The 15,543-nt window shown below is 36.6% G+C and overlaps 1 protein-coding gene across 1 annotated transcript in view; it reads left to right on the top strand.

Annotated features, from left to right (window-relative positions):
• Window positions 1-14,894, top strand: part of cpne9 (copine family member IX) — a 43,042-nt gene extending 28,148 nt beyond the window's left edge. The window contains exons 10-20 of the mRNA XM_084098730.1: window positions 137-178; window positions 371-446; window positions 961-1,014; window positions 1,119-1,180; window positions 11,052-11,098; window positions 11,242-11,423; window positions 11,682-11,809; window positions 13,088-13,190; window positions 13,288-13,345; window positions 13,432-13,505; window positions 14,181-14,894. Of these exons, the coding sequence (XP_083954856.1) occupies window positions 137-178; window positions 371-446; window positions 961-1,014; window positions 1,119-1,180; window positions 11,052-11,098; window positions 11,242-11,423; window positions 11,682-11,809; window positions 13,088-13,190; window positions 13,288-13,345; window positions 13,432-13,505; window positions 14,181-14,363 (1,009 nt within the window). The 3' untranslated portion in view covers window positions 14,364-14,894. The remainder of the gene's footprint in view (window positions 1-136; window positions 179-370; window positions 447-960; window positions 1,015-1,118; window positions 1,181-11,051; window positions 11,099-11,241; window positions 11,424-11,681; window positions 11,810-13,087; window positions 13,191-13,287; window positions 13,346-13,431; window positions 13,506-14,180) is intronic.
• Window positions 14,895-15,543: the final 649 nt, after the last annotated feature.

Raw genomic sequence — 15,543 nt, 5'->3', positions numbered from 1 at the left:
GTGTTATTTTGGACTGGCTTTGTGGACTCACCAGGCTCCCGTTATACTCTGACCTTTTGAGAAAATTCAGGCTGTCTGCTCTTAATTTTAGATATTGACTTGCTGTGAGGTTTGATTTTGTTTGTGATCTCTCCAGAACAGTGAAGATTGATGTTTATGACTGGGACAGAGATGGAAGGTACGTTGTTCTTCATGGCTTGTGTTCCCCTTGTGGGTAGTAAATATTCTGTTTACGAACACATAAATTACCCTGCATAACAAGAATAACTCAAGTCAAATTTTCATTAGCCAAAATAATTTCTTCTCTGCATGCTCATGCAATGTTCATTAAATATTCCTCAGATGAGTAAACGCTTTCATTTTTCTTCAGTCATGACTTCATCGGCGAGTTTACAACCAGCTATAGAGAGCTGTCTCGTGGACAGAGCCAATTCAATGTTTATGAGGTAAAAACATAATTTTTTACAAATTCATTTTGATTAATTGATTTGTGAGTTCTGGCAAAACACAACACTTTAACACATTTTAGTTATTTTGACTGGTTTAAAAAACAAAAATAGTGAGAAATATTAAGCATTTTTTTGTTTTTAATTGTTTATGTATATATTCATTTCATACTGTTCATTTTTACTGGATTTTCATTGTTAGATACAACCAAAAAGGTGAAGACAGGCTAAGAGGAGGAATACAGACATTTAATGTGTTGAAAACTAGCTACTTTTCATGTCAGGGTCATTTTTTGTTAGATAATATTTTATCTAACATATCTATTAGTTCTAAACATGCTCCTCTAATGCCTCTTAAAAAGTAATGGGACAACAACGTGGGCCGTATTCATGAAAGTGCCAAAAATGTTTCATGAATCATAAAAGAAAAAAAAACAAAACATATGAGGACACTTCAGTAATATGTCATATTCCTTTCAGCCATGCTTGATGGGTGTCTTTTTGTTTCTTTCAGGTTCTGAATCCTAAGAAGAAAGGCCGGAAAAAGAAATACGTCAACTCTGGCACGGTACGTGTGAATGAATTACCTGTCAAGCGCTCTCCTCTTCTGATTTATTTTCATAATGACTTCCATTATCTATCCTCTCTCTTTCTTTTTTTCATTCTCTCTAGGTAACACTTTTGTCCTTCAAAGTGGAATCTGAGTACACATTTGTGGACTTCATTCGGGGCGGGTGAGTGCCCCTTAAAAAGTCCCTGGATAAATTAGTCTAGAGAAAGATACAGATTAACTGGTTAGAGAGCAGCTGTATCGGGCATGCATGTAAACCATTTGTGGAATTATAGTTAGTCAATCTGAATATCTTGCGTTCGAGACGATACCAATAAACTAGAAGTGGATCTTATTGTCATTGAGCTTTCAGGACAGTTTAGTTACCATCATTTTTTTTCAGGCATTACCAGCATGTGTGTTGAATACTAATATTGATAAAATGCACTATAGGAATATACGTTTTTTGTGCCATGTATCCCAGTAATAGTCAAATAGTTTGAAGGATCAAATTAAAGTTAAGGCTGTCAATTTGACATTAATTTAATGTGATTATTTAAAATAAAATGCTAAAAATACACACAATGGCCCTCATTTATCAAAAGTACGTACACCAAATTTCCAGCGTACACCTGGCGTACACCCAAAACCACGTTGACTTTGAGATTTATCAATATGGACGTTGGCGTACGGCACGCTCAAATCCTACGCCAGCTCAGGAGGTGGTGTACGCACGTTTTGAGTGCGGGAATGCGCAAAAAAACAATTCCTAACACCACAAAACGCACTGACAAACTAAAAGATATAATATATTATGACCCACTGTAAAAAAACAAAAACATAGTAATTATAAACTTCAGTGTTTATTTTTGTGCAACATGGACTTCAATGTTTAATTTGTGTGACTTTACCAAAGCATTTGAATTGTAGGCATATGTATTCCTTAAGTTGCGAGCCTGTGCGCTTTACCTGACGTTTCAAGCCTTGTTTATACTTTCGCCTGGCTCCGCAGCGCGAGTCTCCGCAGACTGCGCGCGCACCTCCCCAAACGGACGAGGCGTTTATACTCGACGCGCTCGCCGTTGTACTATTCTTTGAAACGACGGTTAGGCCAGGGTTAGGCCCAGCAGGTATGCACGGACTGGGTTTAGTAATGAAAGGCTTTCAATGACCAAAAAAATAATTCAGACTGACAAAATAATAAAAATGCCATTCTTCTTCTTTTAAATAATAATAATAATAATACAAATAATAATAACGACATTCTTCTTCTAAATAACAATAAGCGTCATTAATAATAAAAATCTAGAAATCAATTTTGGTTCTTTCCACTTCCCTGGTTTCGCTTTCTCTTTCTCAAAGAAGTTTCTCTTCTTTGCCGTCTTCCGTGTGTCCATGGCGTAAAATGAGGGCGTGGGGGAAGCGGAGACTTGAATATATAGGGGCGTGTTATTCTAATGACGATCGATTTCAGCCGCGGCATTTATCAAGGGCAGGTATTGCGTACACCAGAATTTCAAAGGTACGCACAGCTTCATAAATCAGGCGATGAGAGGAGTGTAAGCATAATCTTACGCCAATATATACGCCCGTTTCTACGCAAGATTGATAAATGAGGGCCAATCTCCCTTAAATTCCATAACTGGAGAGCCATTCAAGCTTGAAGTAAAACCTTCATGTTTTATAAGGGAAAACTGCATCACCAATACATGCTTACTGAGAGCAGATAGCAAAAAATAAGTGAGGAGCCCATTTTTAATCAATTGACAACTCTAATAAAAATGTAGAAACATTTTTGCTAAAGCAAACATCACATACTCATTTCAAAACAACTGAAATCAAGGCAATGATTCAGTATACCAGTATGTCATACCATATGCTTGCCTTTTAATTACAACTAAACCTTGAATTATGCATTGACTTGATAAAAACATAATTATGTACTGTATATAAAAAAAAGCAAGAATATTTATTTATTTATTTATTTATTTACTTATTTATTCATTTGACATGTCCAGGTTAGAAGCATTTTGATAACTTGCTCAGAATTTTGCATCATAGAAATGTAAGTTTAAGTAGAAGTCTGAATTCTCTCAGCATATTCTACTAGTGTACTTTAATTAGCAATATAAATATGCATTTATATATTTGTTTTTTGTCTATTATAAATTTGTATATATGTAACATCCAAAAGTTAAACGAGTCCACATTGAAAATCTATTGAATTTAAACCTGGAAATAAAGTATTAATATTTTAAACATTTTAAAACAAAGAAATGAATTAAATTAATGGAAATCTATGTACAGTTTTTCTGAATTGTTAAAACAATAAACCAAAATACTCTGAACCAAATTCTCAACATAGCCTAAACCAATTTGTTGAATAAATCACTCTTTCTGTAAATCCTTCAACAAGTTCAGGCAGTTAGACACCATTTGCAAATCTCATGCACTCTTTTTGCAAAACTCTAAACACATTCTCACTAAACACATATCGCACTGTGATGCACTTGTGTTGCAAAACGCTAAACACAGGCAGGAAAATTAAACGCAACTAAAACACAGTTGTTATCGTTTACACACATCGACTCAAAACTGTTCACACTTATTTCTAATGATGTAATCAACTCAGCTGTGCAAAATAAGCCAGTTCTGAGTGCATAGGTGGCACAGATGCACTGAATGTTGATACGAACAATAGATGGAAACAATCTGAAAAGGAGAGGAGGAAAAGTATGTGTAAGAGGTGGTGGACGAGGAGGAAGAGGAGGACAACGAGAAAGAGCCAGGTGTGGAGAGTGTTGTCAAGGCTGAGTCTGAGTCAGATGTTCTCTGAATACAGTTTGAAGATTTGGTTTTGTGTTGAAGGTTTTGAGAAAGTAAGTGATGGTTTCGAGAAATGTGTTTTAGCAATTCAGTAAAAATTTAATATTTGGATTCTGAACTATTTCTAGGTTATTAATCTAATGTGTGACATAGAGCATGTGAACTCCTTAGTACTAAAGGTCAGATGTCTTGCTTCCTTCGAAGCATGGGTAATATGGATCAGACTTTGTTCATGTCAGCTCAGCTGCTGCTGTTATTAAACAAAAGGGGGACTCGCTGCTGAACTAGCAGTTGTGAAATTCTCATTTTTCAGTTATTTTGCTTCATATCCAGATTCAATCATAGGCTCGTTCTTACGTACTAGAGCATGTATGCACATGCACACTCTTCAAAAGCGCTGCTTTAAATCTCTTGACGGACTAAAAGACGTAAATGAAATTTGTGTATATTCGAAATAAAAGATAAAGAATTGTACTGGATGTCAGCTTGCTTATTTTGCTGGAAGTGGGTTGTAGAGGCCAGGCACGGCGCCAGGATTCCAGTTTTGGATGGGCCAGACCAATTGTGGGTGGGCCTTAAATTAAAAACGTTAAATTAAAAAAAAAAAAAAACGTTATCCAATCAATGCTTAACCTAATAAAAAATATTGACTAATATAGCCTACAGTTATATTATCTGTGCGTATACATGATATAGATTTTAATAGCTTGATGCTCTTTTAATATTTTGTTGCATTGTTAAAAGTTTCGGTGCATAGGACAGACCTATCCGCGATCGCTCTCCATGGTTCTGACCAAAGAAGGAATTGGGAATCTCCGTTACGCATCATACCTGGGCTGCATTTTCCGATAACATTGTCTCTTAGCGCGCTACGAAGACTCTTAAGGTATAACTTAACTAAAGGTATACTACCACTAAAGGTATATCATTGCTAGGCGTCTGCAGGGCTATCATCCACTCGCGAGGCAGAGGCGCTGAAAGGCAGAGGCGCTGGCGCACTCCTAGCAAACGGCGCTGTTTTTGGTAAAACATGATTTTGACGACTTCATTAAGTTTTGTTTTATAGAAAACTCTTTTTAAAAGATTTTCGTTTTGTATAAATTGTATCTTAATTTTGATCAATGTTTTATCAATCAATTGCCCGTATTTAATAAATAAGACAATGTAATAAGGCGCCGACACGATCACTTGCATTGCATGTGAACTGGAAGGCGCCGAAACTCAGCTTGTGCCTCACAGATTTGAGAAATATAGGCTATATATTACAGAAAGCTTGAAATGTCTACTTTTAAACGAAAATATTAAAACCAAAATAAATAGGCTATAGGCTACTCTCTGATTATATAATCCATATGAAATGTGCATTTCTCTCTGGCGTGCATTTCTCTCGGACTCGCATCGTCAACTTCATCTTTGCAGCGACACAGAAAACACCAGTTTATTACTAAACAATTAAATGTCTCCTTGCTAATTTAGACACATTCATAATCATTACTTTAACCGGTTGTGGCAAGCTTTATGCGTGCGGTCATAACGCTTATTATCCTGTAGGCTATAGCCTATTTAAGTAATTAAATTAATATAAAGCGGCGATTTGTCCACGAATGGCTTAAATGAACAACTACTAGTCGACTAGAAAAAAAAATTAGTCGGAGGCAGCCCTTATTCCACATATTTTCGAACCAGCAGGCCATTCTGGGTTGAGCGAGCGACCCTGCGGAATGAACGAGCGGAGCGGAATATTCAGAAATGCGCTCTCCGCTCACGAGCTCTGATCGGAACAAACCCGAACTGTCTGCTGAACTTGCGCAGAAACATCAAAATAGACATAGCCAGCTTTTTAAAATTGTTTTTAAAACTAAACATTTATACGGAGCCCCTGAGGGGACCTGTGAAAAAAAAAAAAAAATAGGACTTTCGCGTGCGCACGAGAAACTTTCGCGTGCGCACGAGAAACTATCGCGTGCGCACGAGAAACTTTCGCGTAGGCACGAGAAACTTTCGCGTGCGCACGAGAAACTATCGCGTGCGCACGAGAAACTTTCGCGTGGGCACGAGAAACTATCGCGTGCGCACGAGAAACTTTCGGTTTGCGTTATAGCGTCATTAATACAAATGTGGAAATATGGATGATGTATATATCATTTATGTTGTTGTTTGACATGTTTTGAAGTGTATATTTTAGCAAAAATCTCAAGCAAGGTGCTATTAAAGACAAGACTTAGAGGCATATTTTAGTCACAATTCAAATAATTGTATTAACTTTGAATATAGGCCTACTTTTAATAAACTTTGTATTTGTATCTGTATTGATAAAAAATAAACAACAGGCTAATAATCTTCTGCTACTGATATGAAGGAAACATTTTTTTAAGAAGTAAAGTTCACAAGATTGCTATTTATCTTGATCAAACTGCAGAATAAAATAGTCATCCTCTGCTGCAGTTGTACGGATTCTTAACGCATTTATTGCAACTACATTTAATCTTTTTCTCATCAAACAACCAGATTAACGAATGGTTCGACACAACCCGTACCGAGGAGCCTAGACAGGGCTTTCTTCTGTATAGATATACTGTATACAGGGTAAATGACGACTGTTGGCCTACCATGGTCGCCCTCGTCCAGTAAGTTTTAAATAATAATAATAATAATAATAAATTAAGATATAAATCAATATAATTCGTTGTAAATTAAATATTTTAAACAATAGCTACAAAAAGGTAATAATTGACTGTATAGTCCTAACGTTCATGCATGAACTGTCATTCAGACTTACTGTCTAACAACCAGAGAACAGAGAACATCAGAGATATTAAAATACATACTCTTCTGAGTTTTATGATGTAGGCCTTTTTTATTAAAATGTATTAGCCTAGAATTTATAAGGATGCGCGCTTGTGCGTGGCGCGCTCAGTCATGTTGAGAGGGAAACACGCATTAGGCCTATATTATTAGGCTAGTATTCAGAAATAGTGTAAAAGATCTGTAAATAAAATACAACATTAACATTATAAACACTATTAATAACATATAGGCTATGCATATTTTACTTCCCCATAGCCAAATCCTTAAATGAATGGAATCAGAAAACAACAAGAAATGAAAAATAAGTAACCACTTATAATAATAATAATAATAATAATAATAATAAATGCATAGTAGTCTATAAAAATAGCCCATTGTGCCCTTTATTACAAACAACTTTTAGCCTATTTTAAATGCCAAGCCTAAACGAATTTATTTGAATCGAAACTGAAACTATACCGCAAAGTTGAGTTCGCGCATCTTTCGTTCGGTCCAAAGTTTAATACTGAACAGGAATTAATAATCATTTAATAATGAACCAGCTGTGATGTCAAGTTAATGCCAGAAGTGAACCGATGTTGTTAATAGCGCGATTCGCCGGCGCCATCACTTGAATTTGTTCCTCAGTTGGGGAAATAACTTAATACTTTATCGTTTCATACTCTGTCATTCGAAACAGTAAAATGTATATTTTTATTTGTGTACATTCAAAATGACTACAAAATGTCATGCCTTTGAAAAAGAAAGAAAACAACATGATGCGGACGTGTAGAACTTTATCCAAGAGCTGTTGTAAAGCCTATAGCCTATAAACAATCTGTTACAGTTATTTTCTATTATATACAAAAGCTGCTTGCAACCATATTGTTAAAAGCGCTATATAAATGAAGGCGACTTCACTTGACTTGACTAGAAATCGAACAATTCAAGCTGTTTATTGAATTTTCTACCTCAGAACGAAAAACGTTTTAGAAATATTGTTTATAAAACGAAAAAGGAACTCTTTTCTAATTTTCTACTTTAAATATTAAATAAAAAAAACTATACTGAACGAAAGACACACTGATTCAATTACACTAATTGCATTTTGAATAAAAAAATCAAACCTTTATCTAAAATTTATATTTTTATATTTTATATAAATTTAAAACATTGTCTTTTTCAGACTTTCTTCTGTGAACACAAAAGTGTTTTGCAGAATGTTCATTGAACAGTCATCAGCTTTCTTTGTCACTATTCTTTTTTCGATTTCTAGTCAGGTCTAGTCAAGTCGCCCTCATTTATATAGCGCTTTTAACAATATGGTTGCAGCTTTTGAATATAGAAAATAACTGTAACAGATTGTTTATAGGCTATAGGCTTTACAACAGCTCTTGGATAAAGTTCTACACGTCCGCATCATGTTGTTTTCTTTCTTTTTCAAAGGCATGACATTTTGTATTCATTTTGAATGTACACAAATAAAAATATACATTTTACTGTTTCGAATGACAGAGTATGAAACGATAAAGTATTAAGTTATTTCCCCAACTGAGGAACAAATTCAAGTGATGGCGCCGGCGAATCGCGCTATTAACAACATCGGTTCACTTCTGGCATTAACTTGACATCACAGCCGGTTCATTATTAAATGATTATTAATTCCTGTTCAGTATTAAACTTTGGACCGAACGAAAGATGCGCGAACCCAACTTTGCGGTATAGTTTCAGTTTCGATTCAAATAAATTCGTTTAGGCTTGGCGTTTAAAATAGGCTAAAAGTTGTTTGTAATAAAGGGCACAATGGGCTATTTTTATAGACTACTATGCATTTATTATTATTATTATTATTATTATTATTATTATTATAAGTGGTTACTTATTTTTCATTTCTTGTTGTTTTCTGATTCCATTCATTTAAGGATTTGGCTATGGGGAAGTAAAATTCGCATAGCCTATATGTTATTAATAGTGTTTATAATGTTAATGTTGTATTTTATTTACAGATCTTTTACACTATTTCTGAATACTAGCCTAATAATATAGGCCTAATGCGTGTTTCCCTCTCAACATGACTGAGCGCGCCACGCACAAGCGCGCATCCTTATAAATTCTAGGCTAATACATTTTAATAAAAAAGGCCTACATCATAAAACTCAGAAGAGTATGTATTTTAATATCTCTGATGTTCTCTGTTCTCTGGTTGTTAGACAGTAAGTCTGAATGACAGTTCATGCATGAACGTTAGGACTATACAGTCAATTATTACCTTTTTGTAGCTATTGTTTAAAATATTTAATTTACAACGAATTATATTGATTTATATCTTAATTTATTATTATTATTATTATTATTATTTAAAACTTACTGGACGAGGGCGACCATGGTAGGCCAACAGTCGTCATTTACCCTGTATACAGTATATCTATACAGAAGAAAGCCCTGTCTAGGCTCCTCGGTACGGGTTGTGTCGAACCATTCGTTAATCTGGTTGTTTGATGAGAAAAAGATTAAATGTAGTTGCAATAAATGCGTTAAGAATCCGTACAACTGCAGCAGAGGATGACTATTTTATTCTGCAGTTTGATCAAGATAAATAGCAATCTTGTGAACTTTACTTCTTAAAAAAATGTTTCCTTCATCTCAGTAGCAGAAGATTATTAGCCTGTTGTTTATTTTTTATCAATACAGATACAAATACAAAGTTTATTAAAAGTAGGCCTATATTCAAAGTTAATACAATTATTTGAATTGTGACTAAAATATGCCTCTAAGTCTTGTCTTTAATAGCACCTTGCTTGAGATTTTTGCTAAAATATACACTTCAAAACATGTCAAACAACAACATAAATGATATATACATCATCCATATTTCCACATTTGTATTAATGACGCTATAACGCAAACCGAAAGTTTCTCGTGCCCACGCGAAAGTTTCTCGTGCGCACGCGATAGTTTCTCGTGCCCACGCGAAAGTTTCTCGTGCGCACGCGATAGTTTCTCGTGCCCACGCGATAGTTTCTCGTGCCCACGCGAAAGTTTCTCGTGCGCACGCGATAGTTTCTCGTGCGCACGCGAAAGTTTCTCGTGCGCACGCGAAAGTCCTATTTTTTTTTTTTTTTTTCACAGGTCCCCTCAGGGGCTCCGTACATTTAGACTATTTTAGTACAAATTATGAGCTTATTGACGATTTTTTTTATAATTCTTGACAAAATTAGAATATATTAATTATTATTTTTTAGTTATTTTTTGGGTGGGCCTGTTGAAAAGTGGGTGGGCCTAGGCCCGTCAGGCCCACCCATGACGCCGTGCCTGGTAGAGGCTACACTGGAACATCTACCCAGCGATTTCTGTAGTCACTTGGAATCTCAGGCTCAAACCTGAGGAAGGCTCTCAAAGACCTGGCAGAGGAGGTAGAACAAGGGAGCTTTTGGCTTTCGCTTCGGAGGAAGGATTAGAACATGGGGAAAGCAAGGATCCTAGAGCTGGCTGTAGGGAGCGGTTGGGATATGTCCCTTCTCGCTGTGCCGCCACCTTGAGATGTTCCGGGATTAAAGGAGCGAAACATTAGTGAAGGGTGGTCCCCGGCTGATGACCCTGCAGCCATCTCTCTGGCACTGGGATGAGGACTTAAGTCCACGTCATGCAAACAAGAAACTATGCTTCTAACCACAGGTCGAGAGCTGTCGTTCCAACCACACAACTTTGCGATGCTGTTTGCGGATGTTCATTGGAATATGGTTTTGGGAAATACCGACTCGTTGAACTATGCTGATAACGACCATAGTTGGTTAACAATGCATTCGGGAAACTCACATCTGGGCGTGATTCGAACCGGCATGGGAGGCATGGGAAGCAGGCGCACTAAAAAGGATGCTAAAGACTGCAGCCTCTTCCTGAGGCCGGAGAGTGAGGTTTATTCTCACATCTCTACTAACTAATATTTGTTATATGAGGGGGAGAACGAAAAAATAAGCATTTTCACTAGTGGTCAAGTCTCTTATGCACACCAAGGCTGCTTTTATTTGGTCAAAAATACCAATTTGAATTATTACTACAATTTAATAACTGTTTAGTTACATTTTTTAAAATGTAAATTATTCCTGTGATGCAAAGCTGAATTTTCAGCATCATTACTCCTGTCTTCAGTGTCACATGATCCTTCAGAAATCATTCTAATATTTTTTCTAATACCATAAAACATTTGGTATTAAGATTCTTTGATGAATAGACTTATTTTGAATGATTTTTTTTGTAACATTAGAAATGTCTTTACTGTCACTTTTGATAAATGTAATCCACCCTTGCTGAATAAAAGTATTAATTTCTTACTGACCCCAAAATTTTGAAACATGTAAATTAGCAAATCATGTCAAGCACCCATATGATTATATACTGCATTGGTTGCATCTTTTGACTGTGACTCTTCAATGTTGAAACAGAACACAGCTGAACTTCACTGTAGCAATAGACTTCACCGCCTCTAATGGTAAGACCATCTTCATTGACTGAAATACAACCATTTGTGTTTGTGTGGCATGCAAAGGTCACATGTCCATTTTAGATTTAGAATTTGGCCTCAATGTCTTTGCACTTGTGTCTAAACTTGTATTGATTGATACCTGAATGCAGGAAATCCATCACAGCCGACATCGCTCCACTACATGAACCCGTATCAGCTGAACACATACGCCATGGCCCTTAAAGCCGTAGGGGAAATCGTCCAGGATTATGACAGTGACAAACTCTTCCCTGCCTATGGCTTTGGAGCCAAACTCCCTCCTGATGGCAAGATCTCTCATGTTTTTCCCCTGGTGAGTAGCGGCTCAAAAAGAGCCATCATTAAAAACGCACACACAACTACACAGTAATGTTGGATGGCTAAAGATTAGTGAAAATTCAGATGAAAATCATTTACTTGCACTCATGTCGTTCCAAACCGGTATGTCTTATTTTTCCTTTGATGGAGCACAAAATGTTTTTTTCTTCTTCTATACACTACATACATCCTCATGTATTATATATGAACTTGTGGAGGTTCTCTCCAATGCATGTGTATTCTGACCTCGTAGAACTCCGACTGTGAGAATGCAAACTGCGTCGGCATCGAAGGTGTGCTGGAGGCGTACTATGACTGTCTTCGTAAAGTGCAGCTCTACGGCCCCACCAACTTTTCCCCTGTCATCAACCAGGTGGCACAGTAAGCTAAACAGTCCTCCTGCAATTGACACAAGGTTGAGCTCTCTTTCTGTCTCTCTGCCCTGGTCTTTTTTCTGTCTCCCCTGTGAGCTGAACTCCTTCCTGTCACTATCCACTTGTTATTCACTCTAAAGCCTGTCCTTTTGCTCCACACAAATGCACTTACGCGCACACACGCTCTCCGAAGACTCCTCCAGAATCCTGTGCTTGACTAACACTTCACACAGTGTACCTGCTGCTCAGATGCAGCCGAGGTCTGATGTTTACCACGCAGAAACTTTTTAAAAGGGACATATCATGGAAAACAGGATTTTTCTTGCTTGCTGGAACTTTGATGTACTATGCAGGCAGCGTTCACAGCACAAAGCGCCCTCTCCAGTCACCGATTATTTATTGAAACTGAGCTACAAAAATTTTGATCATTTATTAAAAATGTTTTGCACAGAAAGTCATGACATAATAAGGGTGATTTGTGTCATCAAATCCTGCTAAAATAAAGCAGAAAAACATGGATAATTAGTATTCTTTAAACTTGCCACAGGAGAAGAATGTTGGGTTTCAGTTGAAAACTTGTCATGTATATCGTGTCATATCAGTACATCACACAACATGACAAAAAACCTAAACCTTTCACACACGTGAAGAAGTCTTTAATTGCCCTTGTCAGTTTCAAGGCTTCTTCAGATCCAGCTAAATCTCTCAATCTAAAGAAAACCAAACTCCCAGAACGGCAGAGGTGCTTTAAGAGGCAGATATTGATCGCCCGCTGCTGAAGTGGTCAACTTTTCAACTTGGTATGACTCTCATCTCTGGGCTCGCCACTTCTTGCGTGTCGTGACTCGTAAGTGAGACAATATCTGGAGGTGGTTATTAGGGTCAATGGACTGGAAGGAACAGACAGACTTAATAAAAAAAAAGCTGAGAAAAGGGAATAGATAAAATAAGGAGGATTTCATCAGATATTTCCTGTGCTGTAACACAAAATCATAATCTCCAAAGTATGAATAAGTATTATTCATTATTTAATAAGTATTATAGTATTTGTGTGTGTGCGTTACTCAAAAACCCATTTCAAGGAATCAGAATATCATAGAGACTTGTTTTGACTTGGTCCAGTTTGCAGTCACCCATAATACCATAGCAACCACGTAGCAGTGCACTTTTATTGCAGCCAGACATATTAAATCCTTTTCCCTGGAAGCATTTTTAGTTTCTGAGAAGTCTTTTTTTTTGCTAGAATATAGATGCTCTTAAGTCTAACTGTACTGTAAATCCTCAGGTCTGCATCAGAGGTGACAGATGGCTCTCAGTACTTTGTGTTGCTGATCATCACAGACGGTGTCATTTCCGACATGGTGCAGACTAGAGAAGCTGTGGTCACCGTGAGACATTTTTGCTTGTTAGACCTTCATGATGTTCTGTAAATACAATCATCTTTTTAGCAGGGCACCGATCACACACTACCTCTCCTTTTTTCAGGCGGCGTCCCTGCCCATGTCAATCATAATCGTGGGAGTCGGCCCTGCTGAATTTGATGGTGAGATTATGGCACTGCAGAAACAGAGATGGTCTCGAAACAAGAATAAGATATGTGATGTAACTATTCTCTTGTTGATGTAACAGCTATGGAGGAGTTGGATGGAGATGAGGTTAGGGTGTCCTCCAGGGGACGTGTTGCTGAGAGAGACATTGTCCAGGTACAAATTGTTACCTATTTGAGATTATTACATCATTGAAAAAGTCTATTTGGCCCTGAGTAAATTTAACATTATACATTTTTCTCATTTGAATAATTTAAATCATGTTAGGCTAAATAATAATAACGTAATTTAATAAAAATACAACTGTTGATTGTTAGTTCATGTTAGCTCAGGTCCATTAAATAATATTAACAGACACAACTTTTGATTTTAATAAAGGATTAGTAAATATTGAAATTAACTTCAACTAAGATTAATAATAAGATGCTTTAGAAGTGTTTTTAATCATTAGTTCATGTTAAGTAATGTAGCTAACAAATGGACCCTTATTGTAAAGTGTTACCATAATAAAAAATAAGTGGTTTTGATATGTGACACATTCCACAAATATGGCACACTTTCGTGTCCCATAATTGTTAAAGCTTTAGAGATAAATAAAAAAAAAAATTGTGAATTTTTTTTTGGGGGGAATTATTTTATTTATTAGATATTTTAAATTAAGTATTATTATGATATTATATTTTGTATTTATAATTGTTAAATATGTATGATTGTTAAATATCATATTAAATTATATAATATATTTGATTTTTTTTTTTTTCTTTTTTTTTTTTTTTTAGTAAAGTCAGAAAGACATTTTTCATGAGATTCATCTCTGTATCTCTGATTTAGTTTGTGCCGTTCCGGGACTACATCGACCGATCCGGGAACCAGGTGCTCAGCATGGCCCGACTGGCCAAGGATGTCCTGGCCGAGATCCCTGACCAGCTGCTTTCGTTCATGAAGAGCAGAGGCGTTGAACCCAGACCAGCCCTCTCCCCCTCTCCTACACCACAGATAAATGTCCACCTCTGATCCCAGAGCAGTATTTTATCCTCTCCCTCAAACACAGCTCTATGTTCACGTCTGAACCCCCCCGGGTCCGTCACTGGGGATGCACATTTTTACTTTCCACATCAGTTAGCAGTAGCATATTATGTAGTTACAATAATAATCAACTGAAATCAGGAACACGTTAATGTAAGTGTGTGGTGTAATACTTAATAATCAGCCAGTGATCATTCAAAGCAGTTTTTGCTTGCCTGGAATGGAAGATGTGGATGATAAAAGAGGGTGAATTTCCTAAAAAGAAATGTCTGGGTTATTTTTCACCCAAAAATATAAAGATGAGAAAACAATAAAATATAAATCAAATTTTACAGAAAATACAATTCATATACATTACATTAAATTGAGACAATATAAATGGAGATTTATTGCATTGAGACATTATTTTCTCATTCCTAAATCTCTTGTTACCCTAAAAAATACTTTACTTTAACTTATTTACTGAAGTTATATAGCACAATATAACTCAAACAGAATTTGAGGATTGTCACTATGCAGAAAAAAAAATTGGCCTTAAAACAGACTTCACTTACTGTATGTAAAATATCATATTTAGTCTTTTCTTCTATATTTTGTCTTGAAACATCATCTGGACATTTCTTAATGAAATTTACCCAGGAACATGAGTCTCTGTGCTCTCACACTCGAGGGACAGAACGAGCGAGTGGTTGGCAAGCTGTGCTGTACGCCGTAATACCCAAACACGCATGCACAGGTCACCTTTAACATCACGCATCATTTTTGCATTTCACGTAGATTCTTGGGCCAATATATATATATATATTTAATTTTCTCACTGGCTGAACTAGTTGCGCCGGCACACTTTTGAGTGTAAATATTTTCTAATTTGTGCCCGATTATGAAAGGAGCTAATAAGTAGCTACGTGTGGCAGAAAAACAGATGCCTGTGCGGGAACACCGGCGCACTCGGAGTCTTCCGCACATCTCGAGTGGATGCAGCTAATTACCTGGAGAAACTGAGGTGCCAATCAGTGCAATTCAACCAGAGAGAGGAAGATTGAGGGAAGAAATATCCAGAGTGTAATCAGCAGAGGTTAATGGGCACAGGAAGTGTGCAGACGGATGGCGTGACAAAGATAAATCAGGTGATCAGCAGAACCACAAAAAGAGATAGGGATTTCTTTTT

Source organism: Abramis brama (genome assembly GCF_963993115.1).
Source record: "Abramis brama genome assembly, chromosome: 22".
Taxonomy (NCBI): Eukaryota; Metazoa; Chordata; class Actinopteri; order Cypriniformes; family Leuciscidae; genus Abramis; species Abramis brama.
This window is presented reverse-complemented; position numbering and strand designations above follow the sequence as displayed.